The sequence below is a fragment of the Erinaceus europaeus genome, chromosome X (assembly GCF_950295315.1).
Source record: "Erinaceus europaeus chromosome X, mEriEur2.1, whole genome shotgun sequence".
Classification (NCBI taxonomy): domain Eukaryota; kingdom Metazoa; phylum Chordata; class Mammalia; order Eulipotyphla; family Erinaceidae; genus Erinaceus; species Erinaceus europaeus.
Genome location: NC_080185.1, coordinates 50,590,623 through 50,609,289, shown reverse-complemented (window position 1 = coordinate 50,609,289; position 18,667 = coordinate 50,590,623). Strand labels below are relative to the sequence as shown.

At 39.2% G+C, this 18,667-nt stretch overlaps 1 protein-coding gene across 1 annotated transcript in view; it reads right to left on the bottom strand.

Moving 5' to 3' along the window:
* Window positions 1-18,667, bottom strand: part of TRPC5 (transient receptor potential cation channel subfamily C member 5) — a 248,517-nt gene that overhangs the window by 194,932 nt on the left and 34,918 nt on the right. Inside the window, exon 2 of the mRNA XM_007535841.3 lies at window positions 15,675-16,073. Coding sequence (XP_007535903.1) covers window positions 15,675-16,052 — 378 coding nt within the window. The 5' untranslated portion in view covers window positions 16,053-16,073. The remainder of the gene's footprint in view (window positions 1-15,674; window positions 16,074-18,667) is intronic.

The window sequence follows — 18,667 nt, the reverse complement described above, 5'->3', positions numbered from 1 at the left end:
ATCCTTCACAGTATCTGTGCTTGCTCATAGTCCTGTTTCTATCTTCCAAAAAGGGAAAGCTACACCACTGTGGTAGCCCATTTTTATATTCACTGGCATTTTATTTGTCACAACAATTATCAGACCAATAAAAATATAAAATTTAACAGATTAATTTGTAGTCATATAAATCACTATTTAATTAATATGAGAGGGGAAAATTGATTGTATGTCTCAAACTTTTTAAAGCACAGACTGAGTCTCTTTAATACGTAGGCTGAGTCTTTGATATGTTGACTCTCTCAAAAGCCTACGCCAGGGAGAATGGAAGCAACCGGGACACAGCTATATACAAGATGTTGGGTATGATACAATGGATCCTAACAAATGGGATTTTCAAAATTAACCCAATTACCAAATAATGTGATGATAACAATAACGATCTATTGTTTTCTTGAACCCTAAGACAGCAGGAACCTCACATTTCCACTATAAAGCCTATATTTCCCCCAGTCCTGGAACCTTAGGGTGGGGCGCACGTTCCTGCATGGTTCTCTCAATTCATACTAAATAACATTGCATCCACCAATCCTAAGCTAATCAATGCAAGGAGTGCCACCTCAGCATGCTTTACTTCAGACTGTGTCCAGAGACTTCAGGTGTGGAATGACAACCCTTCAGCTTCATTGCTCGTGTGAGACCTTTCCTTTCATAGTATTCTCTAATTCAATTCCAGGTGGTTCACTTCCTAACAAAGTCCCAAAACCTAGATATAGACTAGGTCCCATGAGATAGAGCATATGTTCACATGTATCCATAAACTAGGGCAAAATATATACCTGAAAGCAAAGTACACAATAGTCTGCAGTGAGTACCCCCCCCCCCAACACTTCATCTGCACTATTCCAACCTTTAGGTCCAAAGTGGCTCAAAAATTTGTTTATCAGCCAAGAAGATATAACTATTATTAACATCTATACACCCAATGAGGGACCATCTAAATACATCAAACACCTTCTCAAAGAACTTAAAAAATACATAAATAGTAATACAATAATAGTGGGAGACTTTAACACCCCACTCTCACACTTAGATCAACAAAATACAGAATCAATAAAGAAACAAGAGAATTAAATGAAGAGATGGACAGACTAGACCTCTTGGACATTTTCAGAGCTCTTCACCCCCAAAAATTGGAATACACATTCTTTTCAAAACCACACAGCACATACTCAAGGATAGACCACATGTTAGGCCACAAAGACAGCATCAATAAATTCAAGAACATTGAAATCATCCCAAGTATCTTCTCAGACCACAGTAGAGTAAAACTAACATTCAACAACAAACAGAAAATTCTTAAAAGTCACAAAATCTGGAAAATAAACAACATACTGCTTAAGAACCACTGGGTCAGAGAGACACTCAAGCAGGAAATATAAAGTTCCTGGAAACAAATGAAAATAAAGACAAAACCTATCAAAATATTTGGGACACAGCTAAAGCCATACTGAGAGGGAAACTTATAGCCATACAATCACATATTAAACAACAAGAAAAAAACCCAAATAAACAACCTTACTGCACACCTTAAGGACTTAGAGGAAGAGGAAATAAGGAATCCTAAAGCAACCAGAAGGACAGAAATCACTAAAATTAGAGCAGAAATGAACAACATCGAAAATAAGAGAACCATACAGAAGATCAAATGTTGGTTCTTTGAAAAATTAAACAAGATTGATAAACCCCTAGCCAGACTCACTAAACAAAAAAGGGAGAAGACTCAAATTCATAGAATTGTGAACAATAGAGGAGATATCACAACTTATACCACAGAAATCCAGAAAATCATGCGAGACTTCTATGAAGAACTATATGCCACCAAGCTAGAAAATCTGGAAGAAACGGAAGAATTCCTAGAAGCATATGCCCTTCCAAAACTGAACCAAGAAGAACTACAAAACCTAAATGCACCAATCACAGACAAAGAAATCAAAACTGTTATTAAGAATCTCCCCAACAACAAAAGTCCTGGACCAGATGGCTTCACAAATGAATTCTACAAACCCTTCAGGAAACAGTTAATACTATACTCCTAAAGCTTTTCCATAAGATTGAAGAAACAGGGAAACTCCCTTCCACTTTTATGAAGCCAACATCATTCTGATACCCAAAGCAGATAGAGACAAACACAAAAAGGAAAACTACAGACCTATATCTCTGATGAACATAGATGCCAAAATATTAAACAAGATCTTAGCCAACTGGATACAACAGCACACCAAAAAGCTTGTTCATCATGACCAAGTGGGAATCATCTCAGGAATGCAAGGCTGGTTCAACATCTGTAAGCCAATCAATGTCATTCACCACATGAATAAAAGCAAAGCCAAAAACCACATGATTATCACAATAGATGCAGAGAAAGCCTTTGACAAAATTCAACACCCATTCATGCTCAAAACCCTACAAAATGGGAATATATGGGAAATTCCTCAAGATAGTGGAATTCATATATAGCAAACCAACAGCCAACCAACATCATACTCAACAGACAGAAGTTGAAAGCATTTCCCCTCAGATCAGGGACTAGACAGGGCTGCCCACTATCACCATTACTCTTCAACATAGAACTGGAAGTTCTTGCCATAGCAATCAGGCAAGAGAAAGAAATCAAAGGAATACAGATTGGAAGGGAAGAAGTCAAAGTCTCACTATTTGCAGATGACATGATAGTATACATAGAAAAACCTAAAGAATACAGTAGAAGACTACTAGAAGTTATTAGGCAATATAGCAAGGTGTCAGGCTACAAAATCAGTGTACAAAAATCAGTGGCATTTCTTTATGAAAACACTAAATATGAAGAAGAAGACATCCAGAAATCACTCCCATTCACTGTTGCAACAAAATCCATAAAATACCTAGGAGTAAAGCTGACCAAATAAGTGAAAGACTTGTACACTGAAAACTATGAGTTACTCTCAAGGAAATAGAAAATGATACCAAGAAATGGAAAGATATCCCATGCTCATGGATCAGAAGAATAAATATCATCAAAATGAATATTCTCCCCAGAGCCATATACAAATTTAATTTAATACCCATCAAAGTTCCACCAAGCTTCTTTAAGAAAATAGAACAAAAACTACATTCATTTATCTGGAACCAGAAAACACCTAGAATTGCCAAAACCATCTTGAGGAAAAGAAACAGAAATGGAGGCATCACACTCCAGGATCTCAAACTATATTATAAGGCCATCATCATCAAAACAGCCTGGTACTGGAACAAAAATAGGCACACAGACCAGTGGAACAGAATTGAAAGCCCAGAACTAACCCCCCACACCTATGGACATCTAATCTTTGATAAGGGGGCCCAAAGTATTAAATGGAATAAGGAGGCTCTCTTCAGTAGATGGTGCTGGGAAAACATGAAAAAGAATGAAATTGAACCACTTTATCTCACCAGAAACAAAAATCAACTCCAAATGGATCAAAGACTTGGATATCAGACGGGAAACTATCAAATACTTAGAGGAAAATAATTGGTGAAACACTTTCCCACTTAAACCTCCGGGACATCTTTAATGAAACCAACCCAGTTGCAAGGAAGACTAAAGCAGAAACAAACCAGTGGGACTACATCAAATTGAAAAGCTTCTGCACAGCCAAAGAAACTATTAAACAAACAAAGAGACCCCTCACAGAATGGTAGAAGATCTTCACACAGACAAAGAGACCCCTCACAGTATGGTAGAAAATCTTCACATGCCAAACATAAGAGACTAATCACCAAAATATACAGAGAACTCAGCAAACTTAGCACCAAAAAAGCAAATGACCCCATCCAAAAATGGGCAGAGGATATGAACAAGACATTCACTTCAGAGGAGATCCAAAAGGCTAACAAACCTATGAAAAACTGTTCCAGGTCGCTGATTGTCAGAGAGATGCAAATAAAGACAATATTGCGATACCACCTTACTCCTGTGAGAATGGCATACATCAAAAAGGACGGCAGCAACAAATGCTGGAGAGGCTGTAGGGACAGAGGAACCCTTCTACACTGCTGGTTGGAATGTAAATTGGTCCAGCCTCTCTGGACAGCAGTCTGGATAACTCTCACAAGGCTAGACATAGACCTTCCATATGACCCAGTAATTCCTCTCCTAGAGATATACCCCAAGGATTCCATAATGCTCTACCAAAAAGATGCGTGTACATCTATGTTCATAGCAGCACAATTCATAATAGCTAAAGCCTGGAAGCAACCCAGGTGCCCAACAGCAGATGAGTGGCTGAGAAAGCTGTGGTACATATACACAATGGGAAACTATGTAGCTATTAAGAACAATGAGCCCACCTTCTCTGACCCATCTTGGATAGAGCTAGAAGGAATTATGTTAGTCAGCTGAGTCAGAAATATAAAGATGAGTATGGGATGTCCCCACTCATCAACAGAAGTTTAGAAAGAAGAACAGAAAGGGAAACTAAAAGCAGGATCTGATTAAATCGAGAGCAGGGCACCAATGTAAAAACACTGTGGTGAAGAGGAGGATGGCCATTGGGCTTCCCGGCATGGTGGAGGGTTGGGGGGCGGGGGTGGGTGGTGGGGCTGGGACACAGTCTTTTGGTGGTGGGAGTGGTGTTTATGTACAATCCTGTTAAAGTGTAAACATTATATAAACCACTATTTAATTAATATAAGAGGCGAAAAACTGATGATATGTCTAGACCTTCTTAAAACACAGACTGAGTCTTTTTAATACATAGACTGTCTTTGATATGTTGACTCTCTCAAAAGCCTAGACCAGGGAGAACAGAAGCAACCGATAGCATAGCTATATACAAGATGCTAGGTACTATACCCCAAACCCTGTCAAAGGGACTTTCCAAAGTTAACCCTATCACCAAGTAATGTGATGATAACAATAACTATCCATTGTCTTCTTGAACCCTAAGACAACAGGAACCTCACATTTCCACTATAGAGCCTATATTTCCCCCAGTCCTGGAACCTTAGGATGGGGCCCACTTTTCTGCATGCTGCTCTTAATTCAAATAAAATAATATTGCGTCCGCGGATCGCAACCTATTCAACACAACGAGTGCCACCCCAGCATGCTTCACTTCAGACTGTGACCAGAGACTTCAGGTGTGGAATGATAACCCTTCAGCTTCATCACTGGGGTGAGACCTTTCCTTTCATAGTATTCTCTAATTCCATTCCAGGTGTTCCACTCCCCAATAAAGTCCCCAAACCTAGATATAGTCCAGGTACCCTGAGATAGAGCATAGGTTCACCTGTGCCCATAAACTAGGGGAAAAAGATATACCTGAAAGCAGAAGTACACAAGAGCATGCAGGGAATACCCCCAACACTTCATCTGCACTATTGCAGTCTTTAGGTCCATGATTGTTCAACAGTTTGTTTGGCTTTGTATGTTAACTCTCTTTTCAGCCACCAGGTTCCGGATGCTGACCAGACTTCCCTGGAGCTCTACTTCCTGAGAGTCCCACCCTACTAGGGAAAGAGAGAGACAGACTGGGAGTATGGATCGACCAGTCAACGCCCATGTTCAGCAGGGAAGCAATAACAGAAGCCAGACCTCCCACCCTCTGCAACCCACAACGACCCTGGATCCTTACTCCCAGAGAGATAGAGAATGGGAAGGCTATCAGGGGAGGGGTTGGGATGTGGATATCGGGTTATGGGAATTGTGTGGAATTGTACCCCTCTTATTCTATGGTTTTGTTAATGTCTTCTTTCTTAAATAAATAAAAAAAAGATCATTGTGAAGCAAGGCAGTAGTTTGTTATGTCTTCATTCAGCTAGTATATCAAATCAGGAATTTAGCAGGGCTGTCTAGAACATAACAAATCTGTTTTGATAGGATGGTCATGTGGACGAAGTAGGTAACATGCTCATTTCTCTCAGCTTGGATGCTCACCCAAATCCTGTAGGTATGTCCTTTCCATAGAGCTTATGCTTCCCCCCCATACACCCTGTCTCAGAACTCTTTTGCGGGGGATCCTTAGACTTAGACTAGCAGGTAGCATAACGGTTTTAAGTGAGATAAGTCAGAGGGAGAAGCACAAATACTGGATGATCTCACTTACAGGTGGAACTTCAGGAAAGAAAAGACAAACACAGTGTGAACCTTGGAGTGAGTATCAGCAAAAGAAAGGACATTGAGGAAGAAAGGGAAGGAAGAGGTAGAGAGGGTATTGGGGACCCAGTGCATGATGATGGAAAAGAACTTCAGTTGATCATGATAATGGTGTGCATACACCTATAATGGGGGTGGGGAAGAAACTGTATCAACATATTAAAAAATGTTTTGTAAACTATTATGTCCCCAATAAAACTTTTTGAGGAAGGAGAAAAAGACATAGGAACTAAGCTACCTGAATTTGAATCCTGACTCTGATACTTATTGTAATATCGGACAATTGACCTAACTTCCTTGAAATATTAAAAAAAAATTCTCATTAAAATACAATTCTATTTTTCTCACTGACAAAATGGGCATTATAATAAAACTGTCCAGCTAACAGAGGTGCTTATGAGGTAAAATTCTTTTTTTTATTTAAGAAAGGATTAATTAACAAAACCATAGGGTAGAAGGGGTACAATTCCACACAATTCCCACCATCCAATCTCCATTTCCCACCCGCTCCCCTGATAGCTTTCCATTCTCTATCCCTCTGGGAGCATGGACCCAGGGTCATTGTGGGTTGCAGAAGGTAGAAGGTCTGACTTCTGTAATTGCTTCCCCGCTGAACATGACGTTGACTGGTCGGTAATACTCCCAGTCTGCCTCTCTCTTTCCCTAGTAAGGTGGGTCTCTGGGGAAGCTGAGATCCAGGACACATTGGTGGGGTCTTCAGTCCATGGAAGCCTGGCTGGCATCCTGATGACATCTGGAACCTGGTGACTGAAAAGAGAGTTAACATACAAAGCCAAACAAATTGTTGAGCAATCATGGACCCCAAGTTTGGAATAGTGGAGAGGAAGTGTTAGGGGGGTACTCACTGCAAACTCTAGTGTACTTCTACTTTCAGGTATATATTTTGCAGTAGTTTATGCATACGTGTGAACATATGCTCTCTCTCACAGAAACTGGTGTATATCTAGGTTTTGGGACTTTGTTAGAAAGTGAACCACCTGAGATGAAATTAGAGTATACTATGAAAGGAAAGGTCTCACCCGAGTAATGAAGCTGAAGGGTTGTCATTCCACACGTGAAGTCTCTGGACATAGTCTGAAGTGAAGCATGATGAGGTGGCAATTGTGTTGGTTAGGTTGTTATCGGCAGATGCAATATTAATTGATATGGATTGGGAGAGGCATACGGAAAAGTGGGCCCTATCCTATGGTTCCAGGACTGGGGGAAGGAGAGGCTCTATAGTGGAGATGTGAGGTTCCTGCTGTCTTAGGGTTCAAAAAGACAATCAATAGTTAATGTTATCATCACATTATTTGGTAATTGGGTTAACGTTGAAAAGTCCTTTTGTTAGGGTTTTCTATATAGTACCCAGTATCTTGCATATAGCTGTGCTGTTGGTTTCTTCTGATCTACTTGGTCTAGGCTTTTGAGAGAGTCTGCATATCAAATACACAGCCTATATGTTGAAAAGTTTCAGTTTGTGTTTTGAAAAACTTCGAGGCATACAATTAATTTTCCCCCTCTCATATTAATTAACTAGTGATTTATATGACTACATTTTACTAGGAGTGTACATAAACACCATTACCACCACCAAAAGACTGTGACCCATCCCTCCCACCACTCCCACCCCCCATTGTCCAGGAAGCTGCATGTCTACCCCTCACCACAGGGTTTTTACTTTGGTGCCCTACTTACAATTTGGTCAGGTCCTGATTTTTGTTTCCCTTTCAGATCTTCTTACTCAACTTCTGTTGATGAGTGAGATCATCCCATACTCATCTTTATCTTTCTGACTTAGCTCACTTAACATAATTCCTTCTAGCTCTGTCCAAGATGGGTCAGAGAAGGTGGGTTCACTGTTCTTGATAGCTGCATAGTATTCCATTGTGTATATATACCACAGCTTTCTCAGCCACTCATCTGTTGGGTACCTGGGTTTCTTCCAGGTTTTAGCTATTATGAATTGTGCTGCTATGAACATAGGAGTACACACCTCTTTTTGGTTGGCTGTTTTGGAGTCCTTGGGGTATAACCCCAGGAGAGGAATTACTGGATCATATGGAAGGTCCATATCTAGCCTTCTGAGAGTTTTCCAGACTGCTCTCCAAAGAGGCTGTACCAATTTACATTACCACCAGCAATGTAAAAGGGTTCCTCTGTCCCCACAACCTCTGCAGCATTTGTTGCTGCTGTCCTTTTTGATGTATGTCATTCTCACAGGAGTAAGGTGGTATCTTAATGTTATCTTTATTTGCATCTCTCTGACAATCAGCGACCAGGAACAGTTTTTCATATGTTTGTTAGCCTTTTGGATCTTCTCTGAGGTGAATGTTTTGTTCATATCCGATGCCCATTTTTGGATGGGGTCATTTGCTTTTTTGGTGCTAAGTTTGCTGAGCTCTTTATATATTTTGGTGATTAGTTTCTTGTCTGATGTATAGCATGTGAAGATCTTCTCCCATTCTTTGAGAGGTCTCTTTGTTTAATAGTTTCTTTGGATATGCAGAAGCTTTTCAATTTGATGTAGTCCCAATGGTTTGTTTTTGCTTTAGTCTTCCTTGCAATTGGGTTTGATTCATCAAAGATGTCCTTGAGGTCTAGGTGGGAAAGTGTTTTATCAATGTTTTCCTCTAAGTATTTGATTGTTTCTGGTCTGACATCTAGGTCTTTGATCCATTTGGAGTTGATTTTTGTTTCTGGTGAGATAAAATGGTTCAGTTTCATTCTTCTGAATGTTACAACCCAGTTTTCCCATCACCATTTATTGAAGAGAGCCTCCTTTTTCCATTTAATCCTTTTGGCCCCCTTATCAAAGATTAGATGTCCATAGGTGTGGGGATTTATTTCTGGGCTTTCAATTCTGTTCCACTGGTTTGTGTGCCTATTTTTGTTCCAGTACCATGCTGTTTTGATGATGATGGCTTTATAATATAGTTTAAGGTCTGGGAGTGTGATGCCTCCATTTCTGTTTCTTTTCCTTAAGATGGTTTTGGAAATTCTAGATGTTTTCAGGTTCCAGAAAAATGATTGTAGTATTTGTTCTATTCTCTTAAAGAAGCTTGGTGGAACTTTGATGGGTATTAAATTAAATTTGTATATGGCTCTGGGGAGAATATTCATTTTGATGATATTTATTCTTCCAATCCATGAGTATGGGATATCTTTCCATTTCTTTGTATCAGTTTCTATTTCCTTGAGTAGCGACTCATAGTTTTCAGCATACAAGTCTTTCACTTCTTTGGTTAACTTTATTCCAAGATTTTTGATTGATTTTGCTGAAAGAGTAAATGGGAGTGATTTCTGGATGTCTTCCTCTTCAGATTTAGTCTTTGTATAAAGAAATGCCACGGATTTTTTACATTGATTTTGTAGCCTGGTACCTTGCTACATTGCCTAATAACTTCCAGTAGTTTTCTGCTGGATTCTTTAGGTTTTTATATGTATACTATCATATCATCTGCAAATAGTGAGAACTTGACTTCTTCCCTTCCAATCTGTATTCCTTTGATTTCTTTCTCTTGCCTGATTGCTATGGCAAGATCTTCCAATACTATGTTGAAGAGTAACGGCGACAGTGGACAGCCCTGTCTAGTCCCCGATCTGAGGGGGAATGCTTTCAGCTTCTGTCCATTGAGTATGATGTTGGCTGTAGGTTTGCTATATATAGACTCCACTATCTTGATGAATTTCCCATCTATTCCCATTTTTTGTAGAGTTTTGAGCATGAATGGGTGTTGGATTTTGTCAAAGGCTTTCTCTGCATCTATTGAAATAATCATGTGGTTTTTGGCTTTGCTTTTATTGATGTGGTGAATGACATTGATTGACTTACGGATGTTGAACCAGCCTTGCATTCCAGGGATGAATCCCACTTGGTCGTGATGAACAATCTTTTTGATATGTTGTTGTATCAGGTTGGCCAAGAAATTGTTTAATAATTTGGCATCTATGTTAATCAGAGATATTGGTCTGTAGTTTTCCTTTTTTGTTCTGTCCCTATCAGCTTCTGGTATCAGGGTGATGTTGGCTTCGTAGAAGGTGGAAGGGAGTATTCCTGTTTCTTCAATCTTATGGAAAGGCTTCAGAAGTATGGGTACTAACTGTTTCCTGAAAGTTTTGTAGAATTCATTTGTGAAGCCATCTGGTCCAGGACTTTTGTTGTTGGGGAGGTTCTTAATAATGGTTTCAATTGCTTTGTTTGTGATTGGTGCATTTAGTTTTTGTAGTTCTTCTTGGTTCAGTTTTGGAAGGGCATAGTTTTCTATGAATTGTTCCATTTCTTCCAGATTCTCTAGCTTGGTGGCGTATAGTTCTTTATAGAAGTTTCGCAGGATTACCTGGATTTCTGTGGTGTCAGTTGTGATAGCTCCTCCATTGTTTACAATTCTATTAATTTGAGTCTTCTCTCTTTTTTGTTTGGTGAGTCTGGATAGGGGTTTGTCAATCTTGTTTAATCTTTCAAAGAATCAACATTTGGCTTCATTGATCTTTTGTATGGTTCTTTTATTTTTGATGTTGTTTATTTCTGCTCGAACTTTAGTGATTTCTGTCCTTCTGGATGATTTAGGGTTCCTTTTTTCCTCTTCCTCTAAGTCCTTGAGGTGTGCAGTAAGGTCGTTCATTTGAGCTTCTTCTTGGTGTTTAATATGTGATTGCATGTCTATAAGTTTCCCTCTCAGTACTGCTTTAGCTGTGTCCCAAATATTTTGATAGGTTTTGTCTTCATTTTCATTTGTTTCCAGGAACATTTGAATTTCCTGCTTGAGTGAATCTCTGACCCAGTGGTTCTTAAGGAGCATGTTGTTTAGTTTCCAAATTCTGTGTCTTTTAATAATTTTCTTTTTGTTGTTAAATGTTAGTTTTACTTCACTGTGGTCTGAGAAGATACTTGGGATGATTTCAATGTTCTTGAATTTATTGATGCTTTCTTTGTGGCCTAACATGTGGTTTATCCTTGAGTATGTGTTATGTGGATTTGAAAAGAAGGTGTATTCCAGTTTTTTGGGGCGAAGGACTATGAAAATGTCCAAGAGGTCTAGTCTGTCAATCTCTTCATTCAATTCTCTTGTATCTTTGTTGGTTCTCTGCTTTGTTGATCTGTCTAAGTTTGAGAGTGGGGTATTGAAGTCTCCCACTATTATTGTATTACTATTGATGTATTTTTGAAATTCTTTCAGGAGGTGCTTGACGTATTTAGATGGTCCCTCATTGGGTGCATAGATCTTAAAGATTGTTAAGTCTTTTTGGCTGATTTATCCTCTAGTCATTATGTAATGTTCTTGCCTATTTTTTATTACTTTATTTAATTTTAATCATGTCTGAGATGGGAATGGCTGTTCCTGCCCTTTTTTGTGGTCCGTTAGCCTGCATGATAGTTTTCCATCCTTTCACTTTAAGCCTGTGTTTATCTTGTTGTGACAGATGGGATTCTTGCAAGCAGCATATGGTTGGATTATGTTTTCTGATCCATCCCCCAACTCTGTGCCTTTTGATGGGTGAGTTTAAGCCATTGACATTTATTGATATTATGGATTTAATGTATTGTATTGCCATTGTTTAAAAAAATTTTTTTTTGTTTGCTCTGATATATTGCCAGTATTTTAGTAATGTTCTTGTTTATAAGAGGTCGTTTAGAACCTCTTTCAGGGCCGGTATGGTGATATTTGCCTCCTTTAACTGTTGTTTGTCTAAGAAGGTTTTGATCCCTCCATCGAGTTTGAATGAAAGTCTAGCAGGATATATTATCCTTGGTTGCAACCCTTTTTCATTCAGGGCTCGATAGATATCTTGCCACTCCTTTCTGGCTTTTAGAGTTTGAGTGGAGAAGTCTGAAGATAATCTTATGGGTTTTCCATTGTATGTGACTTTTTGTTTCTCTCTTGCAGCCTTTAGGATCCTTTCTTTATCCTTACTGCTTCTCATTGTGACTATAATGTGTCTTGGTGTCTTCAGGCCTGGGTTGATTCTGTTTGGTACTCTCTGGGCCTCTTGAATCTTGATGTCCTTTCTGTTATTCAGGTATGGGAAGTTTTCTTCTATTATTTCCTCTAGAATGTTTCCTTCCCCTTCCTCTCTTTCTTCCTGTGGCAGGCCAATTACGCGAATGTTACTTCTTTTGAGATCATCCCATATGTCTCTGTTGTTGTTTTCAGTGTCTCTCAATCTCTTTTTAAGCTCTTTCACCTCTTTCTTTGTTTTCTCTAACTCATCCTCTGTCTGACTAATTCTGTTTTCTGCTTCTGTTAGTCTGCTTTCCCTGGCCTCAGCTTCTTTTTTCTTTACAGCTATTTCAGCTTTCAGTTCTCTAATTGCCTCAAGGTAATCAGTATTTTCCTTGGGTGTCTCAACTGTTGTTTCCCTAATACTGCCATCCCTTTCCTCCAATGTTGTTTTAATTTCTGTGATTAATAAGTTTATTATTGGTTGCATACTTTTCTTATCTATGGTTACTTCTGGCTGATTTGTAGTTTCTTATGGGCTCTTGTCTTCATTCATTGGAGTAGCAGTTTTATTTGTTTTTGATCTACCCATTTTTTATTTATGTGTTTCTTTTTTATGCTCTGTTGTTCCTCAGTTGTTGTGTCTTGAGCACAAGCAACACTGTACTAAATACCTTCATGACAATTGCACTCACCAACCTCAGGAATTACAGTAGCAACTGAAGCAAGTATTGAAGCAGTTTAATCGTTACCAGTTGGCCAATTTCTCCAGTCCGTGAAAGAATAGTAACCAAATCCCAGTGAAGAAAAAAGAGAAAAGAAAGAAGGGATAGCAAGAATAAACAGTTATGCAAATCTACTATCCACTGTATATTCTAGGGGTAACAGGAGGAGAAAGGGAACTAGAGCAGAGATACACACATAGAGAGTCCACTCTTAGTCAGATTTCTTCCCCCAAATAATTCACAAATTCAGAAAGGCAAAGAAGAAGGAAGGAAATAGTATATAACAAGATAAAAATAATAAAAGAAAAGAAAAATAAAAAAAGAAAAAAGAGACAAGTGAGAGAAAAGTGAAACGATAAGAAAAAGTGCTGTAATTAAAGAGCAGTGAAAGGAAAGTGTTTTTTTATTACTTTATTTTTAATTTAATTTAATTTGATTTTTTTAATTAGCTAGGAGGAGAACGGAGGGGAGAGTCTGTAAAGGAGGTAGGAGTAAGGAGACAAGTTCCTCCCACAATAGATAAGATGCCCACTACCCTAGCAATGAAAGATACCCTAAGAGTTAATTCCGATCAACCTAAAGGGGGGGAAGATATATGCCTTTATATAATATTAATAATAAAATAGAGCAGGGTAAAAAAAAAAAACCCTGTCCCAAATTACCTCAAACTTCGTGATCAGAGGTAGCTGATTGTTAAGAATGAGAAAAAAAAACCTCAGGACTAGACAAGGATAGCTGAAATAGACAGTTATGCAAATCTACTATCCACTGTATATTCTAGGGGTGGCTAAAGGAGGAAGGGAAGTTGAGCAGAGACACTCACAGTGAGAGTCCACAATGAGTCAGAATTCTTCCCTAAAATAATTCCCAAATGTGTATCAGTGAATTCAAAAAAGCACACTGTTTGGTGGTGTGGGGGCTAGGGCCTGTGGCTTTGGAAGCTGTAGGATTTAGGAAGAAAGGGTGACAAGAATGAGAAAAAGAAAAAAAAAGAAAGAGAGAGAGAATAAAAAAGATAAGAAAAAGAACAGTCATAAAAGAGCGGTGAAAGGAAAGAGTTTATTTATTTATTTATTTATTTTTAATAATTTAATTAGCTATGCAGGGTGAGGTGGGGGGTTGGCTACTTAGAAAAAAGGCCAGAGGTTTCAGAAGGGTATAGACTTAGAATGAATGATACTCCCTGGTGGGACAGGAATTTGGTAAAGACAGAAGTTCAGCAGGGGAGCCTGCTAGAAGCTGGTCCCCAGGGACTGGTTAAGCGGGGTGGTGGGGAGGGGGTGTGCTTAATAATTAAAAGGAAAGAATTTTTCCCCTTTTTTTCTACTCTATTTCTTAACCCAAATTAAGTTATAGTCACCACCTTGGTGTCACCGCTCGGACCCCTTATTGACTGGCTTACTAAAGGCAGAAAATCCTACCTTTTCCAGCAGATGTGGTCAGAGCTCAAGCCACTAGCAGCTTCTCAGTCCGCCATCTTCCGGGAACCAGTTGAGGTAAAATTCTTAAAATAGTGCCAGCTGTATACTACTTATTCATAAAGTAAGTATTTGAGTGCCTGTAATGTTTGAGGCATTTCCACAGTACTGTGTTACAGTGATTAAGAAGAAAGGCAATATCCCTTCTCTCTTTGCACTGTATTAAATGCTGATGGGAAATGGGAGGGAAGACTCAGACTTTTATTCCAGGAAATTTTAAAGTTGACTCAACAATGATCCCTGAATATTAATCCTGGGTGCCTAAGAATATAGGAGAATCACAGAGACAAAACCCTGAAACATATGAATCTGAGTATCTATCTATATCTGCACTGTAGAATTTTAATATCTTACTCGTTTTATTTTAATTAGAGAGATACAGACAGAAAGATACAGAGAAAGAAAGGGAGGGGGGACCAGAGTACTGCTCAGCTCTGCCTTATCGTGGTGTAGAGTATTGAACCTGGGACTTTAGATCTTAAGGCATGAAAGCCTTTCTGCATAACCATTTATGTTATGCAACACCCCATCCACACTCTTTGCGCTGTGGAAATAATGCTTAGTATTCTCCAGTCCTTCAGGAAGGCTGTTGAGGACAAAATTCAGGCCAATGTTTGGTCTCTCTTTTCCTATTTTATTTTAATATTTCTTTAATATTTCTTTATTTTTATGAGGGAGCGTGTATAAGAAAGAGATCACAACAACATTTAGCACAAACCTAGGATCTCATGTATGCATATCCTTTGCTGTACCATTGAGACATCTCCCTGGCCCTGTAGTCCCTCCTATTTTAGAAGTAATCTTTGGGTAGAGGAAAAAAATAAAGGCAGTGTGATATAGGAATAGTAGAGGTTTAGATATTTTAGAAACAGAGATCATTTGCGGGTAATATTAGTAATTGAATATATATGGACTAATTTTACTAAGGAAAAGGCAAATAAGTAAAAGCCAGAATGAGCTACACATAGTGTGACTTTGCATACCACCTAAAATCACTGGTGCTATTTCTGATAGTGAAGAGGTCTTTTTAAAAATTATATATTTGTTTGTTATTGGATAGAGACAGAGAGAAATTGAGAGAGAAGAGGGAGGTAGAGAGGAAGAGAGATAGAGAGATACCTGCAGACCTGCTTCACCGCCTGTGAAGTGACTCTCCTGCAGGTGGGGAGTCAGGGGCTTGAACCGGGATCCTAACCAGTCCTTGTGTTTGCGCCACGTGTGTTTAACCCTCTGCGCTACCACCCGACTCCCACGAAGAGGTTTTAGTCATAGGGTTTCTCAACTCTAGGCTATGAAACCACTATTAGTTTAAAAGGTTCTGCCCCTGAGATCGACTGTTTTTGGTTATTTGCCAGCCGGTAGGCATTTCTCTTACCTGCCTTTCTCCACTGGGCCGCCTGTAGCTGAGCAGCAACTCCACAGCACCCACCACTTCTTTGCGAATGGCATAAAGCAAAGCATCACCTACATACACACTGTGGTTCAGCAGTAGCTCCATAATCTCCAAGTTCTCATTCTCAATGGCAATGAGTAGGGCACTACGGCCCAAAGGATCCATACAATTGATGTTGACATTATAATATATCTCGGCCTCCTGAAGGGCCTGTTTCACAGTGGCATAGTCCCCCTTTTCCACTGCATTGAGGAAGGCCTTCTCCTCCACAGAGAGCTCTGTTTCAGCCCTCACAATTTGTAGGGGGATGCGGTCTCTGTATGGTGAGTAGTTGACCTTTTTGTAGTACAGTTGGGCCATAGTTCACAGTTATTTGGAAACCTGAGTAAGGAGAGAAAGGGAGAGAAAAGCTATTGTTAGATGCCTGAAGGTCTCCACAGACAGCTAAGGACACAATCTTATTAATGATTTTTAATTACAAATGGTTTTAGTGCCAGAATCGTTGTCTTCTTGCACTGGAGCATAGCACAACAACTTCAAGCTTTGGGCCAAGTTGCAAAAACCTGGCTAACCCCTTGCTCTGTGATCTTTGATAAGCTACTCAAACCTTCTGCATTCCAGTTTATTATCATTAAGGTTATAAACATTAAGAATATTCATGGCAGCTACTAGTTATTTCATTCTTTGAATCAGGCCCTGTACTAAAAATAATACAAAAAAAACTTGTTCTAGTAGAGCACAGGATTTAGATGTCTGAAGTCCTAGGTTTGATCCCTGGCAATACCACATACCACACTTGAGCAGTGTTCCGAGGTTTATCTTCCTCTCCTCTCTAAACAAACCTTAAAACATTTCTGGTTTTATAAAGCTATTGCAAAATTTAAATAGTATAATACATTACCAAAGCAATAGGCACAGAGTACAACTTTTGTACCCTGGCACAAGTAGTCTTCCTTTCTGATGGCTGAAAATACTCACTATAATATTTCTGGTTGGTGTTGCAAATTCAGAGTTCATCTTTGGCAAATTTCCTTTATGATCTGGGCCTGTGTGGGCCTGTGTTAATTTTCAGGATTACTTTTATAGATGCATATCCTTGATTGGAATCCTGTTTAGTGTTAACTGAAACTATGATTCTTGCTGCTACTCACTGGGGAAGCAGAAGGGGAGGGGGAAAGGGTACTGGCTCCAATAGACAAAAAGATGATTACAAAACACAGTCATGTAACCCTTCTGTCTACCCACATTTTTGTGTTCACAATTCAAAAACAGGGAGAAAATTAGTCTGAGAATCTGATTCAGTTTTGAGAGGTCAATAGATTATTTTACATGTATCACATCAAAAGCAGGGTTACATTTGATAAAGTTAATTTTAAAGTAAAAATTGTTACTATTATTGAGTTCCAACAATGTGTTTAGATTTTCTTTGAAGACAAAAAAAAAAACACACCAAAAAACAGATGCCTGTGACTGTTGTGGATGAACCAAACTATAGAGCAGCTTCTGAATCACTGTTTACAAATAAAATTTATGATCATCAATAACAGTAGAGAATGTTCCATCCTCTGAAGGGAGGATGGACAACATACTCTTAAGTTACACCTGAGGAAGATGGGTCGATATGGGGGCAGCATGGAATGTTCCTACACATGACCACAGAATGTGAGCTCAGGTCTACAGGGATGCAGAGGTCACATAGGCTTCTAAGCTGAATATGGACGCCAGAACAAATCAAATCAATGGGGTTTACAGTCAACTATTTATACACCTGTCTCATATTAGGGAACTACTCTCTTCCCTGATCCAGCTTGCTGTCCCTTTTCCACCCATGACATCACCTCCACAGGCAATAACTTGGATCCACCTGCATATCAGATTTCAGGCTCAGAGTGAAAAAAACTAGTATAGCCACAGGCCCTTTGGAATATAACTAAAATATGTCTACTAGCTATCTACAAAATGGAGGACCCCCCCAACTCTTCATAAGCACTATTCTAGCCTTTACGTTCATGATTGTTCAACAATTTGTTTGACTTTGTATGTTAACTCTCTTTTCAGCCACCAGGTTCCAGATGCTAGCATGATGCAGACCAGACTTCCCTGGACAGACAACCCGACTAATGTGTCCTGGAGCTCTGCTTCCCCAGAACCCCACCCTACTAGGGAAAGAGAGAGACAGGTTGGGAGTATGGATCGACCAGTCAATGCCCATGTTCAGCAGGTAAGCAATTACAGAAGCCAGACCTTCTACCTTCTGCATCCCACAATGACCTTGGGTCCATACTCCCAGAGGGGTAAAGAATAGATAAGCTATCAAGGGAGGGGATGGGGTATGGGGATCGGGTGGTGGGAATTATGTGGAGTTGTACCCCTCTTATCCTATAGTTTTGTTAATGTCTCCTTTTTTAAATAAAAAAAGACTCACAAAAATTATAATCATTCTTTTTTTCTTTTTTAATATTTATTTATTATTGGATAGTTGGATAGAGACAGAGAGAAATTAAGAGGGTAGGGGGAGACAGAGAGGGAGAGGGACACCTGCAGCAGGGCTTCACCACTTGTGAAGCTTTCCCCCTGCAGGTTGGGATCATTCTTCAGTTATCCTGAAAGATAGAAATTGTTATCCTCATGCAGAAGAATGAAACTGAACCAACTTGTCTCACCAGAAACAAAAATCAACTCCAAATGGATCAAGAATCTGGATGTTAGACCATAAACTATCAAATACTTAGAGGAAAACATTAGTGGAACAATATTTCACCTAAACCTCAAGGGCATCTTTGATGAAACAAACCCAACTGCAAGGAAGACTAAAGCAGAAACAATCCAGTGGGACTACATCAAATTGAAAAGCTTCTGCACAGCCAAAGAAACGATTACACAAACAAAGAGACCCCTCAAAGAGTGGGAGAAGATCTTCACATGCCATACATCAAACAAGAGTCTAATAATGAAAATATACAAAGAGCTCAGCA